At 47.7% G+C, this 18,453-nt stretch overlaps 1 protein-coding gene across 9 annotated transcripts in view; it reads right to left on the minus strand.

Annotated features, from left to right (window-relative positions):
• LOC133141209 (AP2-associated protein kinase 1-like) overlaps nucleotides 1-18,453 on the minus strand; it is a 46,859-nt gene that overhangs the window by 4,558 nt on the left and 23,848 nt on the right. For 2 of the 9 annotated variants that reach the window (XM_061261672.1, XM_061261666.1), the window contains 8 exons: nucleotides 17,274-17,467; nucleotides 16,109-16,356; nucleotides 15,281-15,385; nucleotides 14,136-14,231; nucleotides 10,933-11,037; nucleotides 9,966-10,073; nucleotides 8,329-8,508; nucleotides 7,014-7,121 (listed from right to left, as the gene is read on the minus strand). In XM_061261672.1, the coding sequence (XP_061117656.1) occupies nucleotides 7,014-7,121; nucleotides 8,329-8,508; nucleotides 9,966-10,073; nucleotides 10,933-11,037; nucleotides 14,136-14,231; nucleotides 15,281-15,385; nucleotides 16,109-16,356; nucleotides 17,274-17,467 (1,144 nt within the window). The remainder of the gene's footprint in view (nucleotides 1-7,013; nucleotides 7,122-8,328; nucleotides 8,509-9,965; nucleotides 10,074-10,932; nucleotides 11,038-14,135; nucleotides 14,232-15,280; nucleotides 15,386-16,108; nucleotides 16,357-17,273; nucleotides 17,468-18,453) is intronic. The other 7 variants (XM_061261667.1, XM_061261669.1, XM_061261668.1 and 4 more) reach the window with 7 other exon arrangements.

Consider the following 18,453-nt stretch of genomic DNA (forward strand, 5'->3'; position numbering starts at 1 on the left):
ATGGGGAGAAGGTCAGGTCCAGACAGCTCCACATATGCTAGGCTGGATGCAGGTTCCCGAAATGGCATCTGAAAATCTGTGTGTCATAAAGGAGGTGCAGCAAGTGGGTCTATAGCCTGTGCGATGGGAATGATGAGTGTGTGTGTTTGTTTATAGGGAGTGTTCATTTGTGTAGGTGAGTGTGCGGTTGTGTGGGTGTGTGTCAAAAAAAGGGGGGTTTATTGCATGCATTTCCACCAAAAAATGAAGAAATTAGTCATGAAGGAAGCACCTCATTGGCAAAGCAATAGAAGCAGGATTTTAGCAGACCCTTTGTGATTGTGTTAAGAGTTAGGATCCCAAAGCAAGTTAATGCCCAGCTCCAGAAAGGAAATAGCATACAGTACCATGAGGAGTCAACAAAAACCCACCCGAGACTTGTGTTACATTCACATTTACATGTTTATTTAACGCCTCCCTTTCTTTTTTCTTTTTTAGTCATTTCATAAAAATAGAAGGTACACATTGAATTATACATCATTGCTCCAACAGAGGAATGAGCGTTTGCTGCAGATATTTTTCTGTCTGGATTTCCTATGATTAGATTGAGCTTCATCATAACCATTTATTTTTATTTCCATTTATATATTTTTTTCAAAACACACCGGGTACATTAGTTGGTTTCACAGCAACACAAGTAAAACTCTACTGGCAAGGCTAGACCTAGACCTAATGAATACAGCACTGTGGTGTCTAAGAGCAAGATTAAGCACTAGGATTGCATAGGTTTGCCACACAGAAATGCAAACGACTCAACTGTACAACAGGAAGAATGGGGAGAAAGAGAGTGGAGTCAGAGAGAGAGTTAGGCATGATCCATCTACACAAGCCTATTATTAACTCAATAAGCACCACTACTGTCCAGAGCATCTGCCTTCTGATGAATTACCATAGATAATTCATGAAATTAGGTTAAGTGTGTTTTCTGGTAAAATCGTTTGTTAAAAAGTATACTGGGTGATAAATTGATATGGCGTTGTTCAACAGATATGAAGCATATAAGGTTTAACTTGCTTGTACGTATTTTAGGAATGCATAAGCATGGATATGCCAGTGTGTCATGTGCTTATGGGGAGCCATCACTTGACAAATCATATTATTTTGGGGCCAGATGAAAATATTACTTTTCACTGCAAAAGCCCAAAAAATTAATGTCAACCAGTATTTTAGTCTTATACTTAGACTTTAAATCTTATTTCAATTACTTTTTTGTTAAATAAGACCTTTACCACGTCAGACAGTTTGACTCATTTCAAGATTTTCCAATGGGGTAAGAAAATCTCACTAGTAAACAGTAAGATTTTTGTCTAATTATAAGTAGACTTGTACAAAATACTTAAGACGTTTTTTTGCAGTGTTTTACATATGCAATTATAAATGGCCAAACTCTGCAGAAGAATTTGTAAAATGACCTCTGCAGGGTCCAAATACATACAGTGTTTGCACAGTCATCAAGCTTCATCATCAGCTGTCAGCTCTGATAAAGAGTCTCGGTTTCAGTTTCTACAGATGCAACCTAGAGATCATTCTGAAACAGCCACATGCAACCCTCCTGATATGGCCTCTGACTTGGACCGAAAGCTAAGCCCAGGAACAAAACTCAGAAACGGGGTAGGGGGATTCCAGGTAGAGGAAACAGAGATGTCAGGAACAGATTTCCTTCATGAGCCCTGTGTTAAAAGGAAGGGGAGGAAACCAAGCAGGAAAAGGGAATAAACTCCTCCCACCTTACTGCACCAACCTTTTACAGAGAGGAATATGCTTACACCGACACCAGAAAACAAAACTGACAAAAACCCAAGACTCTGTTCACAGTACGATTTCCAAATTACTCTCTGTATGTGTACATCTCTCTACTTTAAAATGTTCAACTTATTTTATGTACTAACCCTGGGGTATCAAACTGAATCCCAAGGGGGCTGCGGTGTCTGCAGGTTTCTGTGGGTATCCTTTCAATCAGCCAATTAGTCAATTTAGGCCTTGAGAACAAGGTTTGTGGATTCTTTAGCCAATCAATAACTTCAATGAACCAGGGGTGCTGAGAACAATCCAAAAACCTGCAGACACTGCGTCCCCCCAGGACTGGAGTTCGACACGTGTGGTACATATTTGTCAAATATGTGTCTTGAAACAACAGCCACCAGCTTAAAATTTTTTAATCTATCTGTCCATCCAGACATCTCAATACTGAAAGTGTATACAGTACATTATCTCTGGCTGCCATCAGCAGTTTGTACAAAGATGAGAAGCAGTTTGGAGGGTGTGCAGTCTTGTAGAAGCTCTACACTCAGACTGGAGATTTCACAGAGACACTTAATGCTGTGCTTGAGTAACTACACTGCAAATGACCCCAGCCTGCATACCGTATGGTTCATATAACTGTCCACACCCATTCACCAACACTAATTTAAGATGCCGTCCCTTTCTTATTGGCAATGCCATGGCAACACCAGCCAGTTGTTGGAGAAAGCACCCCTGACCGAAAACAACAAGCAATGACTTAGAAATCCATTAGAGGAAAAACCCAACAACTACTGTACATTAACCGTCGGTGGTTTCTTTCACCAGATAGGACTTTGTGACCTGGCATTTGAATGATTGGGTCGCAAATCCTTCCATGGATAAGGGCTAGGAAGATGGATGAGACTAGCTGTGGTTAGCCACAGAGGCTCTGAGAACACCATTTATTCCCATAGGTATTATGGATACTGGGGCCGCAGCTACACGGGCCAGAACAAGAAAATCAACCAGGGAACATACAGTACATGCGTACATAAATTAATGAATCAACAGTTCCCTCTGAAGCAGACCAGGCAGAGAGATTTAACACTCCTTTTCACCATCTTTTTTGCTTCCTGAGGTTACCGCATGGATATGAGAAGACCAAAATCAAATGGAGCTGCTTAACTTAAGTTTCTGTCATCATTCCAGTTTGTAATGCAAACACATTGGGACAATGAGCCTGTTCTGTGTTTTTGGAGTAATTCTTTCCCTCTGACAAACAGAAGTTGTGTGAACATTTGGAACTGAACTTGGGGGTAAAAGCAGGAACAGAAAGCAGGGCTGAATGCAGCAGGGCCTGTTCTGGTCACTTCAGCTGGGCCAAAGGGGAACACAAGGCAGAGGGAGGGCTGTCTCATGATCCATCAGCTACAGTTTCATAGAATCAACATTAAAGACTGCCTCTTCTCTGCACTGGCCCCTACTGGTGGAACTCAGGCTAGGCCGGTCAGTGGTCTTTAGAAGGCCCGTTTATCCATTTACCTGTTTTAACAAGCCTCTGTGTACAGGCAGTGCATCTCTTACAATAGCACAATAACTTTCTACTCCTACTAAATAAGCCAACTAAATGGTTCTGGAAACACACACCATAGATGAAGATTCACATTCATAAAGGAGGGATATGACAGGGGGGAGGTATGGAGGCTAGCTATCTCTGCAGACCTGAGTACTGGCACGGTGCTACAACCACAGAGCTGGATTTGATTTGCAAATTCGCCTACTTCCAACGAATGGAAAGGGTTTCTGTGCAATCGAAAGAAAACACCTGACCTAACTACACCCTGCGAACAGGAAAATCCCAGGTGAAAAGTACTCAGAACTCAACCCAGGAAGTGGCAGGCTTCAAAAAAATATTTAGGTGTGAAAAGGAAAGAAAAACAAAAAAAGCAATCTTGCATTTGACCATTTTTCTACGTATGCGGCACAACAATGAGGAGCGAAACGTTTTCCTTCCACAAATTACACCGATGGGGAAAAGACAAAAAGACACATGGAACCAGAAAGAGGGACACTAGATCTTTACACTTGCAAATACAGCTTCATAAAGAAGACACAGAAATAAAGAATTTATCTTTAAACTATGATATATAATCGTAAGAATATCATATATTTATATATTGATGCTCACTTCATACATTCATTCTATAGCACTCTATCTATAGCCACATTGAGTCTTACCATGATATTTGACATATCTTAAATATTTTTTAACACTTTTATATGTACTTATACTATTTATTTGAAAAGGACATCTGAACAATGGCTTTATACATAGGCGATATAGCACGTGTTGACACGGTGAGAAGGAAATTTGTTCCAATAGCAGTTCAACAATATACATAATTTGGGGGCAAACAAACAACAATAGATGGACTCTGTACAGGAGGTATGAAGGATGAGGATGGAATGAGTAAAGGTGTACTTTAGAACTTCAAGTCACAGTGGAACATGAAACAAAGCGAATGCACTCCCACAGCAAACAATAAATAACTTCAGATACCTAAAGCTCTGTCCCAGTTCACACAACCACAGTATGAGGCAAGCCAGACTCATTGGAACCCCACCCTATAAAGCATTCCTTTCTCAATGTGTGAAGCTCTTATCCTTAATGCCAAAGTATGGTCAGAAGCACACGTAGCTACAGCGAGTCCACACCAGGGTTGAGATCATGGACTTTGTCAGTTCACCACAATGTACACGCTTTTTGAGGAAAAACTCCTACCTAAACATGCTGTGCAATATGCTGTTAAACATTAGGGTTATATTTTTATATCGATGATTTTATGTATGCATGTATTTCATAGAAGTCTTACCCTTATACCACATACAGAAATAACTAACATGCCAATAAAATCATGGAAGGTTGAGTGACACCTTCTTCACGCTTTGCCCAAAGCCATTTCTTGTGCCAAGCCTCTGCAGCCTAATGTCTTAACTGCTGAAGCTTAGAAAGTGCTATGAGGACAGAGCTTTGGTCTCATCTAGATGTGTGTGTACAGAAAACAGGCAACAGAGTGCTATGTACCAACATGAAGTTCTCCATAACCACACCTAACATGAACAGCTCAAACAGTCTGCCTTTAAACGCACACAAACATGTTTTTTTCCTGCTTCATCGTCCTTAATCCGGTTAATGCACAACTTATACTGTGTACGATTGTGAACAAGAAAAAACAACAAGGACGTGTTGTGGGGGTTTAGGCAACGTTGGGCTATGTGCAGGGGATTGTGGGATATGTAGTTCATAATGTTGTGAGCAACAGATGGCGCACGTGGTACCAGGAGGGCAGGATTCACAATAAAACTACTTAATGTTATTAGTATTTTAAAACAGGCAGTGAGGGAAGAGGAGGAGCTGCTGCCGCTACTGTAAAACGTGCATCGGGGCCTGTGCATAGACTGCTACTCAGTCTGTATATAGCAGGAGCCTTTAAGGGGCAGGGGTATCAAGAAATGTGCAAGGAGGTGAGGGATGCCAGACTGCATGCTGTGGCTAAACAGAGAGACCCCACAGCCATGGCATCAGACGTCACAAGTCAACCTCTGCCTGTAAAGTGCAAAGCAGTACTGGGCAAGCGGTCTCTGCTGGACATGTGCGCAGCCCAGAGACAGCGCGACTGAGGAGCATCTACAGCACTACCGCTCGGCTCCAACATCTACATATAGGCACAGCTGCTTTAGGACAACGGATCAAATACACGCTTCACCGGAAACAAAAACCAGAAGGGAAAGAGAGGGACTAAAGAAAACAAAACCTGTGTTTCTCTGAAAACGTTAATATCCTCGATATAAACGACTTCACAAGGAACTCTGGGGAAAACGGAACCCACAAGGAACAGAACTTTACATTGAACAGGAGCATAGCCCATGCTGCACAAGGAATACGGAGAAGTGCCGGCGCGACAGAAAGGCCGGGCAGACCGGGGTGCGTAAGATACATGGGGTGCAGACAAACACAAGCGTGGTAGGCCAAGGCTGTGAAGGGAACAGGAGACTGCTGATGGGGGAAAGGCGGGAAGAACAACCATGGAGGGGAGGGGGGGGGAGCGACGGGACCCTGAAGCAGCCAGGATGGCACAGAATCTGAGGTGCAAATGAGAGATGGAATTTGAATGGTTGAGGGGGAGGTGGGGTGGAGTGGCATTGGCCATGCTGGAATTTTGGAGCCAGCGTTACTGGTTAGCGGATTACAGGGTGGGGCGGAGGGGAAAGGGGCAAACGAATGCAAACTGCTCTTAAGGCAGTAATTCTGATTCCGAATTTGCCTTTCGTCCCCCACTACATGTTAGACTGCACATTGCCCCCTTCTCCTCCACCATCCCACTACAGGTCGATGAGCTGATCCACCAGCAGGAGAGAGCGGGCCAGGTTGGGGATGCTGGACTCTGAACTGCCACTGTTGTTGCGCGAGTGACCACCTGAAACGTGCCAGAGACAGAGAAAGAAGGGGGGAGAGAGAGAGTGAAAGAGTGAGAGGAGGAGGAGGAGGAGAGAGGATGAGTGAGAGACAGAAGATGGGGGACAGAATAAAGGGAGATATAAGAGGGATAGGGGAATGACAGGCAGGAGAGATAGACGAGAGAAGGAAGAGATGAGTTCATAAGAGATTGAGAGAGATGGGTGAGAGAGAGAGAGAGAGAATCAGAGGGAATATAGTAAAGCAGTAAGAGGGGGAGGAAGAAAAAGAAAGAGAGAAAGACAGAGACAGAAAGTAAGCAGGGATTATCCCCAGGTCCCCAGAACATTTCAGGGAGAGGCCTCTGGGAGAATGACAATGTTCAGGAAAGCCCAGGTTAAGCTGAGATATTAATCAAGCTTGCCCTACAGTGTTATTCAGTCTGTCAATGGGCAGGACTGATAAGTGCTGAAAGCACTGTCTGCTAGAAAGACTTAATTAGCCTAATATGATGACAGGAAGTTAAGTATAACTGTAACATGAGAGCATGCCCAAATGAAAAATGGGAGAAGTATTAGGGTTTTGTTGTTAAAATCAGACTATCGTCTGTCAGAATGCTTGGTGTGCCAGGCAGGCACCCGCCCCACTAAGGTAACGGCCTACTCAGCGCTCCGCTCACTGGGAGACTGTCTCCTGTGGGAGTTCTTCTACGGAGAACAGGATTGTGGGAAATTGAGTGCAAGTTCTGTTTGCGCGTGACCAGGGGGTGGTCTCCTCTGTGTCCTGCTGGCCTTACCTTGGTTGGAGTTTTTGGAGATGAGCACGGGGATTGGGTCAAACTCGTCCTCAGTGCCCTTCTCCGTACTCTCGGGCCGCTCAAAGCCCGAGATGAGGTAAGCAGAGTCTGCAGTGGGGGGGAGGAGGGTGGGGGCGGGGGTGGGTTAGTGCGCTCCCGCACAGGAAGGTAAACAGCCAGAGCAGTTCAGGGTTATGGTGTTAGTGCAGTCCGGTTAGGATTTTGCCTTACGCACGTAGGCATGCTCCTGAGCGCTGGCCAAATAGCATGCAGGATCAGGGAGCCACTCACAAGTACATGTTTGTACAGTGCAACACTGAATACTCCCTGTACTAGACATTTACTGTCATCTCAAGATATTTACTTCATTTTTTATTATTATTATTTTTTTTTTTTTTTTTTTTACAACTAGAAGTCTGACCAAGTCTGACCCGGTGATGGAAATAAAATACTGCTCTCTGCTGCTAATAAGCCAAGCTCATGGACTCGGCTTTGTGTGAAGGTGGCTTTGAAGGCGGCTGCATATTGTGGATGCAGCTGGAATGTGGCTTCCAATAACATATACAGAGTGTATACACACCGATCAGCCACAACATTAAAACCACCTACTTAAAGCAGTTTTGTCATGATTAAAAATGCTTTCAACTGTATAAACTTGTCTATAAACAATATTTCATTCTATGATATGTGTACTTATATAAGCAGATAATCATAAGTGAATTGCATTCAAAGTTTTATTTTTCAATGAAAAGTGAAATGACGTCTATCTTAACAGATGCTCCAGGACCTGTAGAATGCTTCATATTTAAAAAAAAATAAAGACCACCACCCATATTTAAAAATGCATGGCATCTAATCCTACATCAGTTTTACCCTTCTTCCCTCCATTGGAATTACATGGTACTGCATGCGGTGAAACTTATGTAGGATAGAAATATTAAGTGTTCGTAGACAAGTTTATACAGTTTAAAGCATTATTAATCATGAAAACAATAGTTTAAGCAGGTGGTTTTAATGTTGTGGCTGATGGGTGTATGTATACAGTATGTGGGCATGGCTCACAATGAGTCAGGTAGTGGGAATGGTCAAAAGCCCGATACTGTATGCAGGACTTGCAGGGAGATGTTGCCTAGCAGCGAAAGGTAAGGCGTCCAGCGAGACATTGTGGGCATGGCAGGGTTGAGAGATGTGGTTGTCTGTGATTTTATGGGGTTGTTGGTATTTTTGGGAGAGGGAAAGGAGTCTGAGATTATGGGTGAACAGAGTAGAGGTGGAGCCTGTATAAAGGGGCGGAGCCTGTGTAAAGGGGCCTTACCCGGTATCTGCTGGGAGGCGCCGAGTGAGACGGGCGCAAATTCGTCCAGACAGGAGGCGGAGCCAGCAGGGGCGGCAGCAGAGGAAGAGGAGGGGGGTGTAGAGGCAGGGGGGGCCCCAGGGGTAGAGGGGTGAGAGAGCAGGGAGCAGCCCAGCAGAGAGTCCTCCCCAGCCATAGGGTCTGGAGGACAGGACAGCGAGCAGGAGGAAGGCCGAAGCACAGCGAACACAGGGCCAGGGTAGAGAGGGAGGGACAGAGGGAGTGAGAAAGAAAAAGTTAAATAAGATGTTAGCTGAAGCTGAAGAGAACGCAGTGAGCATTAGCACTCATGCAGACCCAGAAACCAGGAACGTCCCTCAGCTCGTAGCTTTCAGAAAGGAGTCCACCAGACCATTCAAACCATTTCCATAGAGACCGCAGCGAGAGGCTGAAGAACAGACATCCTGCATCTGTAGAGACCACAACCACCTACTTGAACTGCAGAGCAAGGAAAGGTGTTGCTCCCATAAATATGCCAACCATCTCTGCCAACATTCTCACAGCAGTTTGTCTGGCGTGGTCAGGCTAAAGGCAACCCAAATGCAGGCTCGCCAACCTGCGACAGCCAACCGTGAGAGACAATCTCCACCGAGCAGCTGTGGGGTCTGGACGTCTCGCGCATTGGTGAATGTCAACTGGAAAATGGCTGGAAACCATTGGGACCAGACTTGGCACAGCTCAACACACCTGCACAACTGCATCAGTGACCATGCAGCAAACGTCCAGCCTTTAATAAAACAGCCACACTGCTGAGAACCAGGCACACACCAGGCCATGGTTCAACACACACCTGGTGCGACTGCTCCTCGTGCCAGTCTGAATACCTGGGAGACCAGCCACCATGAGCTCAGCTGGACACTGTCCTGAAAGAACAGCCTTTTTCCAGAACACCAGGGCGCTGACCTGCCCGCTTCAATGAATGCAGACAGTCTGCCCTGAGTGGTAATAAATAAGCAGGAATGAAGAGAATGTGTTTGCCATTGGATGGTTGAACTGTTAGCATTGCTCCAGCTCTCTCCGTGGGCTACTCTGTGGGATCTGCCAAACTACAACGTGGCTCTTAGCACGGGGTCATGTCCCTGTGAGGTTAAACGGTCGCCCACGGCACCTCGCACAAGCGTGGCGGAGTGATACGCCAGGCCACTGTTCCCCATACAGAATTACTCAGCAGAAACACAGGGAACGGTCCTGTGCTTTAAGCACCGCCTCACATGACGGGAGGTCTTCCCACCGACTGAAGAGCAGGTTCCCAACCCAGGTCCTAGAGGCCATGGAGTTTGTAGGCCTTTGATATTGCTCAGCATTTAACTGGTCAGTTCAAGCTGCTGGTCACACTTACACCATTGGCTTTCCTGCAAAAACTAGACCCTGTGGCTTTCAGGACCAGGGTTGAGGATCTCTGTCGTGGAGGATCACACAGCAGACTAGACACCAGCAAAAGCACCACCACTCCACTACTCCACTACTCCATCAGAAAACATCTCCTAAAACTACCTTAATTTTCCACCAGCCACTGCACATCAGTCGAAGAGGCAGGTGTGATGGCTGACTTTCAGGGGCAGCTGGTAGGAGCAGGGGTGGGGGGTGGGGACACTGACCTGGCAGAACGGACGAGACGACGTCAGGGGGGGCCATGTGACGCTGGGACTGGGGGGCCTCCAGCCCTGGGATCAGAGAATCCACGGCCATCTCCACTTGACCTGCTGCTGAGAGAGAGAGGGTTGAGCGACAGGAGCAGGGTAGAGAGGCCTTACAGCAGAAGAGGATGTCTGTGGCATGGAGGAAAGAAAGAATACTCGCATAGTATCGTGTATGGCAGGGATGGGCACTTCTGGCCCTGGAGGGCTGGTGTGCATGCTGGTTTTTGTTTATATCAATCACCCATGCTAAATTAGGCAATTGGCCGCAAACAGCAACATTGGTTCACTCGTAGCTTACACCACAGAAAAACATTTCATATAGGGATAGTTTTTGGCTGTCATGTGCTTATAATGAAATGTAGCCAAAACCTCAGATGGCATAGATCAGGGATCTATCATCTTGGGCCAAACTGGTTTTCTGCCCTCCCTTTACCTGGGAGTTAGGCGTCCAGCCAATCAGAAGCACTAATTGTTCAGTTATTTACCCAGGAGAAAAGAAAACCAGGGTTGGATTTTGGTCCCAGTTTTGATGATGCTTGGTGTAAATGTTAGGCTAATCAAGTAATTATGGCCAGAAGTTGGCATGAAAACCAGAAACGGACATGGTCCTCGAGGCCCAACTCCATGGGGAATGTGAACAGAATGTGACAAGACTGACAGGGGTAAAGGTGACGGAGGACGGAGCATGGAATGCCGGACAGTGACAGTGCAAATCCCCACACCCAAATCACACAGCCCCGGTCTTCACAGCACACTGAAGAGCAGGGTTAGGGTTCCCTACAGACTGGGCTTCCCCACAGACACAAACAAGCGCATGAGGAGACGCGAGGAGTCGCTGCACTAGCCAAACAACACATAAGACAACATGGGCGACGGGGCATATGGAAACATGACGAGACAGACAGACGGAAACGCCTGTTGTTACCATTGCTGGAGCCCTCCGCGGAGCTACCGAAGGGGTCAGCCAGGGGTAAAAGGTCAGGGAGCAGCAGAGAGGTTTCTGGGGACTTGAGCCCCTCAATCAGCTTCTCTGTGAGCCGATCAAAAGAGAGGAGGAGGAGGAGGAGAACAGGCAGGTAGAGAACAGAGGATGTGAGGAATGGCAGGGGTTAAGGGAAGGAGGGTCAATAAGAATCAGAAAGCAGGAAAAGGTAATGAAGAGAAATGGAGAAGAAAATTACAAATTAGAGAAAGGCTAGGGGAAAAAAAAGTATCAGGCAAGTATGAAGCAGTTAGGTGACAGGGTTACAGTTTAGCCTGGGGCAATAAGGCAGGGGTGTGAGTTACTAAAGAACTGAAAGGCCCAGACCAGCCTGCTTTCACCATTTAGATGGGATGTTCCACACCTTAAATCTTACTGCACTGAGAATATCATAATACCACTAAACTCCCTTTTCTTATCTTAAAAACATTTGCAAATGGTGAAGGGAACAAAAACAACCTGAAAACGGAAAGCAGTGAGTATTCCCAAGCAGTATGCAGATTGCAAGTAATGTTTAATTTAATTGAGCAAATTTGATAGGGGCAGCAAATATTTGATTTGGCTATAGCCACCATTTCACTGCCAATCAAAACCAACAGGAGGTTGAGTTTGTAGCATCAATGCAAAACAGTAGCCCCTGCTGGACAAAAACTAGCATTACAGAATGATATCTGAAAAAAGGATTTGCTTACAAGTCAAATCATGGAGATTGTGATTAATTTACTTTCACCAGTCTGAATCAGTGAGACCTGAGTCACCCTCATCTCACACCCTTACAAGTAATTTCATTTCTGATTCTACCCAACACCAAAGCCAAGTATCTGACCATCAAGAGCTGTTCATCTTGCTTGTTCACAGTGCTGGTCAGGAAGCAAGAGTTAGTGCATAGTCAAGACATAGACTGAAAACGTGAGGCAATCTCGTTCCATGAGAGAATCGGCCACACTCTGAGTTAGTTCCTATCAACACCATGCCATGCCAGGCAGACAGACCATATTTCCCCAGAGTGCTCCACCCCGTTTAAGGCCCCAGAATCCAGCATGCCTGGAGTTAACACAGATGATTAGCTATAGCATTCTCGCACAGCTCTTCCATCTCCACTTCTGCCCAACACTGGTACATGCTGGGAAAATGACCATTGACATATCTCAGGTAACCCCAAGCTCTAGAGTTTCCTTTGTCAGAGATGATGCCACAGGCAAAATCGGGTGAACCAGGGCCACCTCTTGCTTAAAGGGAAACGGTTATTAGTGCTTCCAAAGTTTCAGGCTGCCGACCAGGTGCATGCGTGTGAGTATCTTCTCAGTCACTTCCTCCTCTCCATACTTACAGTCCAGAAAGATGACTGGGGGCACAAGGGAAGGGGGGCAGGGATCTCAGAACATGGTACAGCACAGGTGTCTCCCTGCCCCTTTCACTGAGGGAGAAAGGTGACAGGTCACTGCCTGCATTACTGCCTGGGGTAACCAATAACACTGCCCACTGCTGCTCGGAGGACCACATGACAAAGCACCAAGCCTGCACAAATGCTTTTACAGAGTACCAGGCAAGTTTTGCCAAGGCTGATATTGAAATAAGAAGCAGTTTTAGTGAATAAAACTGGGAAAAAAGACATTTGGTATGGCGGCAAATTAATGCAAAAAAAATCGAGAGAGAAAGCAAAATCTACGTGCACAGAACAGTGTGTGCAGCGCAAAACTCAGCATGAAAACAGTTTTGGTGTGTGCTTTTACAGACTCCAAAGGACAGCGAGGACAGCCTGTCTGACTGCAATATTTCAGCCTTTGAGGAGAAATACAGGCTTTGAGCATCCACACAATCTGAAGGTGTGCGCAAAACTACTATCTGAGCACAACTACTGCTTTTGCTCACGTTTCTCTTTTCTCCTGGATAGTTTGGGGCCCCCCTCTAGTTTCCAAAAATCCTGTGGGAAACACCAAGACGGGACTGGCCTGTAGGAGGCAGATAAAGCAACATGGGAGTTCTCAGGCCTGGGTCACGTTAGTGTCGAGCAGCGAGGCTGCACAGTGCCAACTCTCTGCAGGCTTATCTACACTGAAAATACCATCCAGCGCATCCCCCGCTTGTGTGACCGGAGTCATTAGCTCCAGAGAGGATTAGCCAGGCCCTGCTTATATAAGAGTCTTAACCAGGAAGGCTCCCCCCGCCCCAGCTCCGCCCCAGGGGTCCGCTGGAGATGGTAAAAAAATACTGCTGCCACAAGCTAATAGTGGGCTGACGAGAACAAAGCAGCCAACGGACTGACGGAGGGACACTCCCCCGGGAATCGTTCCGAAAAAGAGCTGAAGTGTAGAGAGAGACGGCTGTGGGACCTCCAGACTCCGAATCCTACAGTTTCTCAGGGGTAACTCCCGCTCCAGACAGGGGGCCCAAGCTTACGGAGAGAGAGCTCTGTCATGAATGGGAGTCTGTGTCGAAGCAGCCAGACAGCTGCAGAGTGGCAAGAACACCCCAAAGCACAACACAACCAGGGTCTGTTCACACAAATCAATTCAGATATTGGCTGAAGAGCAAGCATGAATGCATAATAAGCGGAGTTGTAGTATATTATCACAGTATAAATTTACATTCTAGTATGTCAGTGGCATATAGATAAACAGCAACAAGAAGCTAAACAATAGTTTTTACCACTGCTGTGTTGCTCACATTTTTGCTGAACATTTGAAGCTACCATGTCACTGTACTGACCAGAGGGAGACCGAACTTCATCTTTCCAACCAGAGGAAGAAGGTGGAGAGAATAGGTCAAATTAACTGAATATGTAAAAAGTTACTGACGCCAGCGATCCAGCGGCAACAAATCAATCTAAATGCACATACTATAAACTGAGAGAAGCATAAACATTGGTCGGTTCAAAAGGACCATTTCTGAACCTGAAATACACCTTGTAAAAGATTCCACCATGGTTTTTCTCTGCGTTAACACCAACATTTAAAAATAAACATGCATTGAGATTGAGAAACAAACCGGACACAAGATATGAAAACTGATACAGGGAACAAAACTCCAGCAGCATTCACCACTTTGGTTGAACAGTGCATGATGGGGGAAATAACCAGACTGCAGGCTAGAGTTACGCTGGTCTCCAGGCAGGAAAGGGAGGCGTGAACCAAGGTGTCAGTTACCTGGGGTGTCCGAGAGGGTCAGGGCGTTGAAGGGGTCCGGAACACTCAGCAGCGCTGCCCCCGAATCCAGACTCAGAATGTCAGCAGGTCTCTCAGCTTAGCAGGTCACACACACATACACACACACACAGGAACAAAATGGAGGCCCGTATATAAGAGAACAGAAATAAATCTTGAAGCCAGCTGTATAAGCAGCATCCAAGGGCAAGATGCAGTCCAGTATGTGTTAAATGTGACCTCAGAGAGGCGTGGGCCGGGGAGGGGGCTAATTGGCTCTGCTGCTTCTCGCACAGCTGGAGCGAGAGGTCAGGAAACAGAACTGGACTCCAGCAGCTTCCTTTTCACTCAGCCGGCCATGTTGCCAGGAACGGGAGGAGAACGGCATGATGGAGGGATGATGATGACTCAAAGGAATGAAAAACAAACAGGAGGAGAGAAATATATGCAGCAGAGGCCTGTGTTTCTCAAAATGGTGAGAATACGCAGGCGAAATGGTAAGGACACAGAAATGGAGGGGACATGCAGGAGAGAAGGAGAGAGAGATGGAGGGGACATGCAGGAGGGAAGGAGAGAGAGAGAGATGGAGGGGACATGCAGGAGGGAAGGAGAGAGATGGAGGGGACATGCAGGAGGGAAGGAGAGAGAGATGGAGGGGACATGCAGGAGGGATGGAGAGAGAGATGGAGGGGACATGCAGGAGGGAAAGAGAGAGAGATGGAAGGGACATGCCTCTGCCTCATCAACCAAATATATATTTTAAGCCACAGGGCGGCGACTTCCTCATTCTCCCTCCTAAGGACTTATACACAATTTGTCCTTCAATTTATCGTGCAAATGCAATTTAACGTGCAAGTGTGTAGGTACAGCACCACTCCCCAACTGTACCAGTGGTGCAGCTATCTTGAGTGAGCTCAGAGGAGACAAAGTCTCTGCACAATGATATTTGCTTAAACTTGTGACTGCTTTTTCTTGTTATTGCCTCCCCATATGTCGATTTGTGTAGTTATTGTGTTGTTTGTAATATTGTTACAACAATTATTGAAGAAAATAGCACGCCCAAAAACTGCTTTTCCCAAGCTCATGGAAGGTGAATGGACACAGACATTTGGTCCATATTTGTTGGACAGTCTGTGCCGTGGGCTTACCGGTGGGCTGGGGGAATGTCTTCCCGGAGGCCGGGGTGGCGGGGGCCGGCTGCAGGCCTGGAATGAGGTTCTCTGTGGAGCCACTCGCTCGCTCTGCAGCCTTGCCTGAGAGACAGGACGAGAGACAGGCGGCGTTGAGCGCTTCCTCTAAGAGCGGGATCACCAACATTTATAAACTGCACCCTGATTTATGCGCCCCCCCCAGAGAGAGCAAAGGAACTGCCAGCCACCCACCCACAAATCAACCAGCAGAACAGCCTTCCAGGTGCTGGCTTTGGCTGGGCCTCTGCTTATCGGAGAAGAAGCCATGCTGTGTGCCAGCAGTCATTAAGCATGCGGAAGGGAAGAGGCTATGCAGAACAGAATCCTGGCGAGCTTTGCTTGAGATTTTTTTGTGTACATGCTTTCTGCCTTGAATAGAACATTGTTAGAATCTGGCATTGCTAAAATAATAAAAACAGGGTTGTGTGTTTGTTTTGATAAGCCGTCCTCCTAAACAACCCCGGAAAAGGAACAGGGAAAGACTTCTGTGATGACCTGGACCAGCCATACAAATAATTGCGCTTCTGGGAGAAATAAAAGATGCCACAGAAACGACAATAGCCAACACAGCTGGAATATGTACATATTTTGTCCTGTGCCGGATACGCTTAAATGTGGCAGCCGATACATGGATATCACCACATGCCGTAAAGACGTTCATTTCAGGCAGACTTCGACCGCACCAACGCACACTCGTCAGGCCGCATATTGCTTCTTGTACACACATCTGGCCCTTACGATCAGCCATCTTGCCTCTGTTATCCTCGCCCAGACAAAATGACTTACTGTCAGCCAGCTTGGCAAAGTCCTTGTTGAGGAGCTCCTCAGCAGTGAGCTTGGAGAAGTTGTCGTTGCCGAAGGGGTTCCAGGTGGGCTGGTCCTGGGGGCTGCGCAGGCCAGCGGGGGCAGCGGGGGCTGCAGGGGTAGTGGGGGCAGCAGCAGTGGCGGGGGTGGAAGGGGCACCAGGGTCTCCCGGCTGGTACACACTCTGCTGGGAGGAGCACGGAGAGCCAGAGGGAGTGGTGCTAGCTGATCTGGGGCACAAGGAGAGACCACAGCAGACATCAGCCTTCCCACTCTCTGAACAAGTGGATATTATACATCCTGTTGTACTAGATACGGCCATGTTGTTCTATATTTTAACAAGGTTAAAGACCAGCTGGATGATATATGAACTGCACCCACACTCTCTCGCCCCACACTGCTCTCACCTCCCCACACGGCTCTCTCTCCCCCCCACACGGCTCTCCCCCCCCCCCACCCGGCTCTCTCCCCCCCCCACCCGGCTCTCTCCCCCCCCACTGCTCTCCCCTCCCCACATGGCTCTCTCCCCCAAACACGGCTCTCTCTCTCTCCCACCCGGCTCTCTCGCCCCACACTGCTCTCTCCTCCCCACACGGCTCTCTCTCCCCCCACATGGCTCTCTCTCCCCCACACGGCTCCCCCCTCTCCACACGCCTCCCAGCCCCACACGGCTCTCTGCCCCCCACACGGCCCCCTCTCCACACGGCTCCCCCCCCCCCACACGGCTCTCATTCCCCCACACGGCTCTCTCCCCCCCACACGGCTCTCTCCCCCCCACACGGCTCTCTTTCCCCTACACGGCTCTCCCCCCCCCCCACACGGCTCCCCCCTCTCCACACGCCTCCCAGCCCCACACGGCTCCCAGCCCCACTCGGCTCTCTGCCCCCCACACGGCTCCCTCTCCACACGGCTCTCTCCCCCCCACACGGCTCTCTCCCCCCCACACGGCTCTCTTTCCCCCACACGGCTCTCTTTCCCCCACACGGCTCTCCCCCCCCCACACGGCTCTCTTTCCCCCACACGGCTCTCTTTCCCCCACACGGCTCTCTCCTCCCACACGGCTCTCTCCTCCCACACGGCTCTCTCCCCCCCACACGGCTCCCTCCTCTCCACACGCCTCCCAGCCCCACACAGCTCCTGCCCTCACTTGGACTTGTTGAGGCTGGCCTCGGCTGCGGCGGCCTGCAGCAGCTGGGTGGACTTGCTGACGGGCACGCCGAACACGGCGCTGTGCGTGACGTCGCTCAGGATGCGGCGGTGGCCCCCCCGCGGAGCGGCCTTCGGGGAGGAGGGGGGCGTCAGCGAGCCCACCTTGTGGATCCCGCGCGCGGGGGCGACAGGCTGGAGGGGCAACGAGACAGAGCGTGAGAGCGCCGAAAACCAAGGGTTCAAAAACCATAGAGAAAAAGAGAGCACCAAGATACCACCCCCACCTGATGAGTACCTGGTAAGTGGTTATAGGAGGCAAAAGAGAATTATTCATATTAGACAAAACCTAAAAAGACCACCAAAGTAAAGAAGAGTTAGTATAGGAGTGACCGAAAAGCCCAGATTATGATTTTAAGTGGTTTCATTCAATTCCAGTACTCAGTAAACACAAAATCTGCAGTTAAAGACAATCAATTGCAGATTGTCCTACAGAGGAGGCCTTAAAAGCACCATGGGATGATTCTGATAAACAAAACCTGGCCAATCAACCAAGGCAGTGCCACGATGAGCACAAAAAGCAGTTGATGCTCCTGATTGCCAATTGTCACATCATTCCCTCTTCATGGCAAACAGATTTTCTTTTTCTGTGCAATTGCCCTTATGTGCCGGAATTTTTCTTTTTTCCCCCAGGGGGGAGGGCAGGCAATGTGTTTAATATTTTCCAGATAAAACCCAAGGCACTTTTAACACCTGGAAATTGAAAAAGATGTCAAAGAATCTCCACATCGCATGAATTCACCCTGTTTGCATGCCCATTAACAGCATCATTCAGTGCACTCTAGGTCGGAACAAAACTGCTTCAAATGCGTTCTTCTTTATTTGAATCGACAAGCATACGTCTGAGAGATCGTACTATAGCGGTTTCACCCTTTTCACTGATTGTAGGTCAATGCACTTATGTTGAGTTATCATTTGCAAAAAGTGCAGTGAACCTGCGCATCTGAAGTTAATGCATTCAAATACCTGCTTTCATACCTACTTAAATTTAACAAAGCCTGTTTGATATGTTAATGTACAGCATTAGTTCAACTGCAAACAGAGTGCATACATGTCCGGGAGAAGTTCTCCTTGGCCCCAGTGCTCCTGACTGGTGAGGAGGGAGGGAGAGGGGGAGAGGG

Source organism: Conger conger, chromosome 11 (assembly GCF_963514075.1).
Source record: "Conger conger chromosome 11, fConCon1.1, whole genome shotgun sequence".
Classification (NCBI taxonomy): domain Eukaryota; kingdom Metazoa; phylum Chordata; class Actinopteri; order Anguilliformes; family Congridae; genus Conger; species Conger conger.